The following is a 10,950-nucleotide window of genomic DNA, read 5'->3' as shown; positions in this document are numbered from 1 at the left end:
AAGAAGAGTGAGAATCTTTTAGGTTTTCGTGATTCTTATTCTTGGTTTTAGTGATCCTTTATTCATTATTTTTTGGTTATATTTTTGTTTGATCTCATTTTTATTTTCAAACTGTCCGCAATCTGCAGTGATGGTTGCTCGAAGCCCAACTCAAACAAAAGAGAGTTGAGTTAGAAAGGTTTCTCACCATATGTGCCCTTTAGAAGATGCAGATTGAGAGGGCTTCGGTGCAGACGGATTTACTGAAGAGAGAGCTTCGGTGAAGATAGGGCTTTGATTGAAGATAATGCTTCGATTTCAATGCTGGTCATTAGGCTTCGATTGAAGGAGTATGGCTGTGATTGAAGAAAGAGGTGTCGATTGAAGAAGGAGAAGAACTTCAATCGCTTCAAAAGATGTAGATTGCATCGATTGAAGGAGAAGAAGTTCAGTCGCTTCAGCCGATGCAGGGTGGGGTAGAGGGGGCATTTAAGGTATTATGAAAAATATGATAAGCACTTAACAACAAAATCTAACAGGTACTAACGAGTGGTAGAATCTTTTGATTTTGGGGGAGGGGAGTGATCATTCCTCCAAAAAGAATGTATTCAAGTTTATGTCCATTGCTCATACTTATGTTATGAGCAGCCACGTTGTGCCTCCATCTCAACCGCAATGATTTGCCCTGCTAGACTGGAACTGTTGGAGAAGGCTTATGTTCTCAGACATTGTCAGCAGGTAACCTGTTTCTCACGTGAAATCCTTTTTCAGAGGCTGTTAGCATTTTCTTTTCTTATATTGTTTCCCCCACCCTTTCCAGAAACTCTGGTCCTAAAAGACATTCTAATTAGTATTAGAGTAAATTTGTTAAAGGATAAATGTAATATATTTCCTCTTTATACTAGATAGTGCGAAGGGAATACCAAAAAATTTTAATGTAACGAAAGAGCCAGAAAAGTGGCACCAAATGTGAATCGTGATACCTCAGCTACAGCCTTAAGTAGATAAAAACTTTAAATGATTCTCATTTTTTCAGGCTAAGAAACATGTTGTCTTCTGAGTGAATAAATTTTTATCGATGTGTTGCATTGCAGGTAGTATATCCAAGGGAAAAAAAGACGAATTGACACAAAATTTAATAATTTGAATCAGTAATGAAGCACACTAACCTTGACCCTGTAAGTCCTGGGTTTCAATTCCTTGCTTATATGCACCAGTTTCTGCTCTTCCCTTGTCAACCTCGTCGAAATCTGGTGTGGATGTAGAAGGCCGGGTGTGTCAAACAATTTCGCCAGCCCAGGAAGAACGCCCTCCACCCGAATTATCCCCAATGTTGTTCCTGGAACTGGAGCTTCAGTTAAGTTTGTAACCTTCCCTCCAACAAGCTTCCCAATCGCATTGATCAATGTCGACTTCCCCGCATTCTGTGCCCCAATAGCCCAAACATTCCCTCTGGCACCAACCAATTCACAGACGTCATCAATAAGATTCTTCAGACCCCAATCTCTCACTGCGCTCACAAGATGAACACTGGTAAGCTTATTGGCTCCACCCTCCCTCGCTCGTTGCCGAACCCAATGCTCTAATCGAGTCGGGGATAACGACGGCGGAAGCAAATCAATCTTCGTCACTACAAGTACAACCCGAGGAACATTCCCTGACTTCCCCTGTTTCCAAGCTGCATAATTCTCATCAATAGTAGCCGAAACCAGCTTAGCAACCTTTCGAGGGAATGACCCATCAAAATCCGCAGCATCAACCACCATCAAAACAACGGAACGGGTACCAGTCGTGGTGGCGAGTTTTCTTCCAATAGTGTGATCAAAATCAAAATCCGGAAGCAGATTCTCGATTGTAGCATCTTTGACCTTCCCATAATGGCGCAACCCATGACATCGAGCACAAACTACAGGTTTCTCTTTAAGGCTAGGGTTAGGGTTAGGATTCTCGGCTTCGACGAGCTCTTTGAGTATTCCTTTCTTGAGGGAGTTGGAGATCTCGGTTTCTTCTGCAACGGGTCTTCGATCAATGGGACAACGGTAATCTGGGTCTTTCGCAGATGGTTCAATGAAGTAGCCCGGGATTTTAGGGTCGGTATCCTGCATGTATACGCCACAACCAGGGCAGATAAGCAGATTACAAGCTGCGGATTCGTCGTAGTTGCCATCCCTACTGAGGGACTTGGGAGAAATAGATTTGGTTTCAGAGGAGAAAGATCTATGAAGCGGGTGGACGAAGAAGAAATTGATTCGAGAATTAGCAGAGTTTGGAGAAGGATTTGAATCAGAAAGAATGAAACCAGAAAGCTGAGACGATGATGGGTTTTTAATGGGTAAAGATGGAAGAGAAGATACTGGAACGAAACATCTTAGCACCGAAGGTGAAAGCTTTCGAGCCAACATCTTCTTATTGTTCTATAAAACGTTGTTGTTCTAACTAGTTCTTCTGATTAGTTAGGTCGAAGTTGAATAACTTCGTCGCTGTTGGGGTGGTTCTCTGAAGCTAGTTGAAGCTTGCAAAGCAAAACGATGAAATCAGCGTTTAAAAATAACAAGAATCGGTGATGGAATCGGTCCCTGTTGATTCTGATTCAAATCGGCTTAGAATCGATCCCAAAAACCCTAGAATAGGTCATTTGACCTATTTGATCTGAAAACTCACCAATTGAGGAGAGAGCCCGACGCACATTCAACGGTTGGGAGCACCCCAAGTATGTACCCAAATATTTAGGCATGTACCCCAAGGGACTCCCAACCGTTTGTAGAGGATCAGAATCCTGCTTGGAAGGCAACAAAAAGAAAAGAAAAGAAGAGTCCTGGGCTACCCTAGATGTGCATCCCATGTGTAGGATTACAATTTAATTTACCTAATTTTTTTTTTAATTGAGGAAAAATTGTTTCTCTTACCTTGTAAGAAGATTGTGTTAATGGAACTTTAAGCCAACGAGATCTTTGGGAGTGGACGTAGGACGGTATTAAGGTAATGCTAAACCTAAGGGTGTCAATTAGTTCGGTTTTGGTTTAAACAGTGCGAATCGATTCGGTTCACATTTATTTGACTAAAACCATAATCGCACCATTTACTAAACGGTTTCACTTTTTGAAACCGTGACCGTTTAGTAAATGGTTTCGGTTTCCACGGTTTCTAAACGGTGTCAGTTTCACAGTTTTAAACGGTTTCGATTTTGATTTATTCCATACGGTTTGTAGAATGGTTCATAATCGGTTTGATATAACTTGCAATCATCTCTAAACTTAAGATCATAAGCTTATCAAAAAATAATTGGCAACCACAAATAAGAGATTCTATATTAACGATGGTATGTCTTAATTTGATAATCTAGTGCTATTTCTTTGCATGGTCATTCTCAAACATTTAGAACTAATATCATAGAACATCCAAATACAACCTTCTACAGCATAAAATATTAAAATGACAGGTGGTTCAACCAAAATACCCCATCTATGATAACATAATAACATAGTAACATATATGGATTACAAGTTCATGATCTAAAGCCTAAACTTGAACTGAATTGCAATAAATCATACCAAAGCAGGATGGACACTTAATTTAATTGTTAATAGTTATACGGATTACTGCCCCTTCTTTATTTAATTGTTATACGAATTAATCGGATCTGTTTAAATGGTTTAAATGGTTTTAAACGATTCGATTTAAACGGTTTCAATTCGGTTTGAAACCAATGGGTTCAGCGGTTAAAACCGACCCAACCCGTTTAGCTAATCGGCCTGAAACTTGAAACCATAATTGCACCATTTACTAAACGGTTTTGCTATTTTGGTGTAAACGGATCAGTTCGATTTCGATAAATGATTTCGGTTGCAAATTCACATCCTCAGCTAAATCTCTATAAAATCCATGTTTGCATTTTCTCTTTTTTCCCTCTTCATTTATTTTATTACGTATTTGTTTTATTGGCGAATCACTGGATTTTCGAGATACGATTGGTCAATAGAAAGATTTTGTATTATCTAATTTACCTTTTCTTGAATTGTCTGCATGTTCATACAGTTGCTTAGGTGCATACTTAGAAGAGACATACCTCTCTAACACACTCACTTAAAAAATGAAATATTATTTTGAATCATCAATTTCAAAACCATTTAAAATTCCAACAATTACACAAGAGGAATATTCAGATTGAAGCAAGCCGTCCAATGTGTAAAGCCAAGGAGTACAGGAGACAGTTAGTCACCTATTATGCGGAGGCAGTTTGGTTTTGTTCAACAATTTCAGCTCATTCTAACATTTCAGGGGATAATTATAAAGCCTGGATAAAGCTCTAGTATAAAAATCTCACAAGATGTTTTGATGCTCTTATTTATTTCATGTGTTTAATATGCTATGTATCATGTATATCTGATCATGGAACAATTAAAAAAAAAAAAAAAAAAAAAAAAAAATTTGCTATAAGCAGGGATTCATATGTTTGATAGGCCAATGGGATTGGTAGCCTAGTGGTGAAAATGCCCTCAATCCATCACCGCTCGAGTCGGTTGATTGTGGGTTCGAGTCTAGGCATGCCCACTATCATTCATTAGTCCTGTGGAAGCGCTGCTTGTCGTACGGCGCTTGTCCTAGGGGCTATGATCACTACCATGGAACACCCTTTTGTAGTTACCAAAAAGAGCCGATTTGGATCTTATGAGTGGAAATGATTTTCTAGATGACTTGTAGCAATAGAAGAGATTTGGTCATATCACATCGTGCTAGGCACAGGTGTGGACCATGTTGGTTTCATGTGGCGGATAGGCAAAGATTATTAGGTAGTTGTAAAATCAATAATAACATTATTTTTCTTCAAAGTGGCTTACAAAATCCAAGTCAAGGTGGAGACTTATTAGGGTTGTGTTTTGTATATAGAAGGAGCCGATACAATTATTATTGGGCTTGTGTATGTTTTACTGGGTCGATTCTTGGTCCATGCATGTATGAAGTTAAAATTGTAATTGTGCGGGAGTCGGTTTTTCTAGGGTACCTATTCATTGTCTCTTTGAGGAAAACTCTAGGTAGATCAAACAAGGGTGGGAGAAGGTGTATTGTTTTCTGGTTGATAGAAAATTCTTCGGATCTTTGGTTAGATGTAGGCATTCATTTTGAATCACTATGATTTTTGTGTTTGCACTTTCACTACAACAAAATTTTCTATAGTAAAAACAAAGTACCGTAGCAAATGAATTATATACGACGGTTGATTTCCGTCGCTATTCGGTTGTTAAGAATGGCATCACATCTCGCGCCAACATCAAGTTTTCCAAACCGACTAATCAATGCAAGTTCTTTTATTTCTACTAACATCAAGTGCCTTGGGATGACTTTATTTGTTCTTGAACCTTCCCTACCATCCAAGAAGATAAGAGTGGGTTTTGTAATTTACCAAAAAAAAAAAAAAAAAAAATGTATGAGTGTATTCCCCTTGTATTTTCAGCTGTCCATTTCTTTTCAATAAGTGCTCTGCTTTAACAAGATTTTCATAGGCTTATATTACGACTTAGCAATCTCTTTTTGCGCTCAATTTTAAAAAGTGAGCAGGAGACCTTGGGCTATATCTGTAAACAAAATTTATATCTCTTTCGACCTATCATGTGGTAAATATTTCTGTCGCCTAGGGGTGTCAATAGGTCTGGCCAGGCTAGTCTCAGTTTGGCCTAGTCGGGCCTGACGGGCCTATGTCCTTAGACCATGATCTACCTATTTAAGGAATGAGTAGGTCTCAGTCGGTGTCGTGTCGGGCTTGGTGGGCTTGGTTGGGTTATAGGCTTTAATCGGGCTTCTCCTAATTAGGTCTTAAACTGGATAATATACCAATAAAGCCTTAAACAGATCTTAAATGGTATTCACTTTTCTTAGATTTAAGATACTTTAATTTATTTTTTTATATTTTCAAAAATTTTGAAAAGATATTGCACTTAATTACAGTCATAAAAATATAAACATATACCAGATTCTATTCTAAAAAAATCAAAATAACTATATAAACGGTCGGGCTAAACATGTCGTTCTGAGCCAGGCTTGTAGACGAGTTAGGCCGGTCAGGAGACCCATCGGGCTTACGCCTTGCACCTGTACTACCTATTTATAAACGAGCCAGTCCAAGTCGGGCCATAAATTTGTTGGACTCGATCGATCCTATCGGTGCAGGCTTGGAATTGACATATTGTGAAAAATCTGAACCCATATGTTAACACAACTGGCCTTTACAAACATGTGCAGTGTTGTTTTGTCTTAATTACCATAAACTTTAGTGGTGAGAATTGAGAAGGGGTTCATGTGGTAACAAGATGAATGGATGGATACATAAACAGTGTGTCAACTACTTTGCCTCACAGCCACTTGGGAGTTTCTTACACAAGACATACTGAAACAGCTCGCACGGGCCTTTAGAACAATCATAAATAGCTCTCTTGGAGTAGTATATACATTTTCCGGTCAAGCTAACAGTTACTATAGGTTTACCACCATCAGCAAAATAACTATATTAATCAAGAATTAGAACCAAAGAATGAGAGAACATAACAGTTGAGCTAGTATTCCATCTTAGGCATGATCATCAATATAAAAGCAATCCAATCAAAGCAAAATACGAGAGGTTACGAGAACCTAGATCTGGATCTCAAGTGAGCATCCCAGTTAGCATCAAATGAAAGAAAACCTAGAATTACATCCCAAGTAGAAGAAAACATAGTTCTGGCAACGTGTTTCGTGAGCTTGGCCATTTATAGAGATAACTGGATAAAGTTTTTCTAGTCCAATAGGTCTGGATAGCTTCTCTAGACCAGCACAAATGTCCACCACCACATGGTAGAGTGGATAAAGTTAAGGATCTGTTTATGGAGTTTTTTTTTTTTTTTTTAATATAAATATATATATATATATATATATATGAAACTGTTTATGGAGTTTATTCCTTTTTCTTATAACCTACTTAGGGCTGGCTTAGGGGTTAGGGGCTAGGCTAGGGTGTGGTAGAGGAGAGCTTTCCAAGTTGGGCATTGAGGTGATCACTATTGTGGACAAGTGATTCCTAATGTCCCCTTGATCGCATGTCAAGTTTCATCTAAAACAAAGTTGATCAAGTAGAAAAATAAGGTCTGAAAATCCAACGAAAAATAAAATTTTTCTTGATGAACAATTGAAAATATATAGAATATGTGACGTTGGAGGCTCAATATAATGTCATCCTATGCGACGATAATACTTTTAATTATTATAATTAAGAAGTTTTTTAAACACCTTCAACTCTTCCCTCCCCTCATCTGATGAAGGTGGGATTTGATCCTCATGACCTTGCTACAACCAGCTGAGAATGAAGTTTGAATTGTTAGAAGAAAGAAAATGACTAGGGGACCTCAAGACAAGTTTTTTAGAGGACACCCTCCCAAACTGGAAAGTTGATCATTCAAGAAAAAGGGAAGCCTCATACGGGCAATACGAGGATATTTTCAAATCCGTGGATCACAAAGTGGCTACTAATACCAGAACTGGTAAAATCATAGGAAAACTCTCACAGATCTCAACCATATATTATTTTTTGATTAACTTTAATGATAGTATTAACTTTAATGATAGTTTTATTTTTATTAAAAAACTAATTAAAAGGAAATGTACAAGACATTGCAGCAATTAACCCCTAGTATCCAGTTTATTTGCAAAGGTTTTATTTGAAATATACAAGATCCAGGCTCTAAATTATTCTCCAAACTATCCTTTCTGCACCTATAGAGAAGAAAAATTTAGAATTTCTCAGATACAGGAAATTATACAAGAAAACTGAAAAGTCTCTAAACTTAAAAGAAATAGAATCTTTCATTTTTCATCTTCTTAAGGAGAGCTGAAAGAGAATATCTTTCTTTTTCTCCCCACCCCCACCCCCAATCCCAATTTTTCATCTTCTTAGGGAGAGCTGGATGGGAATTTCATTATCTAAACTTCTCAATTGAAAAGGTGAGAAGAGAAAGGAAGCTACTTCATCTACTCAAATAGAACTCAAACCACTCTACCTAAGAGCTCCATTGAAATTAGATGTCTGAGATGACAACTTGGGCCAGTCAGGCGGTTGAGATGGCGCCATAATCAAACCTAGATTAGTGTTCACAGTAGTTGAAGCCCCAGAGTCTGCCTGAGATACACATTGTTGGAGTTGAGGTGATGAGTTGATTGGCATTTGGGATGCATTGGGTGCACAAGTGGAAAGGTTGTTGTGGCCTTTAGGTAAGTACATGCAGCCTTGGTTGGGATAGTCCATCACAGGGATGTAAGATACAGTTGGAACAATTTTAACTGCTGGATGGTTCATTCTCATGCCACCAAATCCTCCTACCTGTTGAAAAAAATCATAGATTAGTATGACAAATGAGAGAATAAACAATGATGATTTTTGTAAAGTTTTCATCCTAAAAGTTCGAACTGGTAGGTGGAGGGACTCCCAAGGTGTATATTAGGGTTGTAGGCTAATTAGTAGCCAGTGTGGGACTAAACTCCCAACACTCCACTGCACGTGTGGCAGTACATACCGCGGACATGTGGACATGGTGAAAACCCACTTCGATATCATGTAAAGTTTCCATTCTAAAAGTTCAAACTAGTAGATTGAGGGACTTCCAGGTGGACAACGGGAATTGTAGTCTAATTATTAGCCGGTGTGGGACTAAACTCCCAAGTCCCAGCGTGGCATGCTAGACTAGCCCAATCAATTTTGGTCACTTATAAACCCATTTGGATTTAAAAAGCTATGGAATTGTTAAAATAAATTAAAATTCATGAACAGAAAAAAAAATTGCAGAGAAGATAAGATAGTTACTGTTAAGTCATACCATATATGGGATCCTGTTGAGATAGGGAGCACCAGCAGTAGCAGATATAGAGCTGATTGGTGGAGATTTTAATCCTTGACCAGCCTAACGCATCCAATTTAAGCAACATTATTCAAAGACATCAGAAATATAAATTGGTTTCAGTTGATGATTCCACTTATTGGAACAAAATATTAAGAAAAATAAGTTTTTCTCTTAATAAATATTGAACAAGTTTAAGGCTTCATTAGTTCCTGAAAGGGGTAAAGCTGGTGAAATTTGGGAAGCTGGGCCCTGTTAATTATATCTAACACTTCAAAATAAGAATTTGGGAGTTCAAGACAACTATGAACAATGAATAAAGGAAGGAGGACTTACTGGGTTTTTAATGGCTACATCAAAAAGACTTGATCTACGTTTCTTCTTATTAGATAAAACCTGCCTTAGAAAATACTTCTGAGCATGGCTGGCCACCTGGGTTGGTGTCCTTGTGCTCACATAGTTCTTAGAAATTCCTCTCCAGTCACCTTTCCCAAGTTTCTCTAATCCTGAAAGGAACATTCGGTGTTCTTCTTCTGTCCATGGCATCCCTGAGGGAATAAAAGAAAATTACATTTGATACAGAACGGAAGCTAAAAACTCTTTCTTCTTCAACATCTCAAACAATGAAGAAGGAGATGAAAGCTACCCATGTTCATGATAAGGGAAGGGTCATTCTCAAGCTCTCAAAACAATGTTGGGTTTCTCTGCGTAAGGCACCCTATTCTTAATGGCTAATTTTTAAAAATGAGTTTCTACCCGAATATCCAACAAATGGTATCAAAGCCAAAATATCAATATACGTGAAGAATGAATAAATGAAAAAGTACCCTTTTTCCTTTGATATGTGGTGGTGGTTCTTCTTGTAGGATGAAGAGTCTCATCTGAGAGATACCCAGGATCAGAGGAGCTTAGATCAGCTGTGCATGTACTATGCAAACTCTCCATGCTCAAGCTTTTCTTCATAGCTTCATCCTCTTTTTTCAAAATCCTTACACCAAAAAGTTTCATCCCAACCTTCTCCTTGATCACATTGCATGTTCTTGAGTTATGTCCATTGTTTCCACAGTGTGAACACCTCCTAATACCTGATTCCTTCCCCATTGCCATCTCCCTCCCTCCCTCACCTCTCCTCCTTTGTGTCTCTTCTTTATATCGTTGGAGGATCTGAGAGCCCACGCGGATTACTGAATTAAGCTATTTTACACTTTCTGGCTCAGTGGTGGCACCCCTTGTTTGTCTCATTAATGAAATTTGCCCTATCTAAAAACCCCAGATAGAATTTGATTATTTTATCAATTTCTATTTACTATAGGGGGCTGTCCGTTTCAGTTTCTCTAAACAGAAACTGATTTTACAGTTGGCCTTTTTGGTGAAATGGAAAATCCACATAAATCCTTTCTGTCAATTTGCTATTCTTTTCTATCCTCTTCATCACCCTATTTTTTAAACTTATTTTTAGGGTTTTCTTTGATAGTCTTGTAGCTTCCATCCAATTATCTCAATACCAGTTACCACCCAAAAAAAATCTCAATATACATTGATCGAGATTCAAGAGTCAAGACCATTTTTTTTTTCCTATCCTTGGCAAGGCTTCCAAAAAAGGCCAATCCCGAGTGCTCCCTTTTTGAAACGGCTGATTTACATTATATTTCTAAGGTTTAAGCAGAATTTGACCGATTTCAGTTGATTCAGAATAAAATTGGATCAAAATCGGCTGGACACAATCTTGATATTGATTCCAGTTTAATAGCCTAGATCCTTAGGAGTCATACAACCAATCCATTGGATGCCGATTTGATCAAGTAATGCACAATTTAGGGCAGCCAAATATTGGATGTGCTTGGAGTTTATGCAGTATTGACATACAGAAGTGAATACAGCTGTTTGAGATTTAAAATGTAACTGCAAGCGTACGGATCATTGTAGTTACGGGTCGAACACAGGGAGAGCAGCCACTTTATTTTTTATTTCTTTTAATAATGCGAAAGTGAACTGATTAATGGTTGTGATCTAATTCTAATTACCGTCCTAAAAATAACGTCCTAACCATTCGTCATCTAAGAATTTAAAGACGCAAGCCACGCAATTAAAATTAAATAAATAAATAACTGAA

The 10,950-nt window shown here is 38.0% G+C and overlaps 2 protein-coding genes across 2 annotated transcripts in view; both read right to left on the bottom strand.

Moving 5' to 3' along the window:
- Window positions 1-2,578, bottom strand: part of LOC122070084 (GTP-binding protein BRASSINAZOLE INSENSITIVE PALE GREEN 2, chloroplastic) — a 6,431-nt gene extending 3,853 nt beyond the window's left edge. The window contains exon 1 of the mRNA XM_042634184.1: window positions 1,149-2,578. Coding sequence (XP_042490118.1) covers window positions 1,149-2,381 — 1,233 coding nt within the window. The 5' untranslated portion in view covers window positions 2,382-2,578. The remainder of the gene's footprint in view (window positions 1-1,148) is intronic.
- A 5,039-nt stretch (window positions 2,579-7,617) lies between these two features.
- Window positions 7,618-9,983, bottom strand: LOC122070086 (probable transcription factor At5g61620). Its single transcript, XM_042634187.1, has 4 exons — window positions 9,665-9,983; window positions 9,174-9,385; window positions 8,817-8,900; window positions 7,618-8,323 (listed from the first exon to the last, which is right to left on the bottom strand). The coding sequence occupies exons 1-4, from the start codon at window positions 9,942-9,944 to the stop codon at window positions 8,000-8,002; spliced, it is 900 nt and encodes a 299-aa protein (XP_042490121.1). The 5' UTR covers window positions 9,945-9,983; the 3' UTR covers window positions 7,618-7,999.
- Between the last annotated feature and the right edge of the window lie 967 nt (window positions 9,984-10,950).

The sequence above is a fragment of the Macadamia integrifolia genome, unplaced genomic scaffold, assembly GCF_013358625.1.
Source record: "Macadamia integrifolia cultivar HAES 741 unplaced genomic scaffold, SCU_Mint_v3 scaffold817, whole genome shotgun sequence".
In the NCBI taxonomy this organism is placed as follows: domain Eukaryota; kingdom Viridiplantae; phylum Streptophyta; class Magnoliopsida; order Proteales; family Proteaceae; genus Macadamia; species Macadamia integrifolia.
Note: the sequence above shows the minus strand (reverse complement) of the source record. Positions and strands in the feature narration are given on the sequence as shown.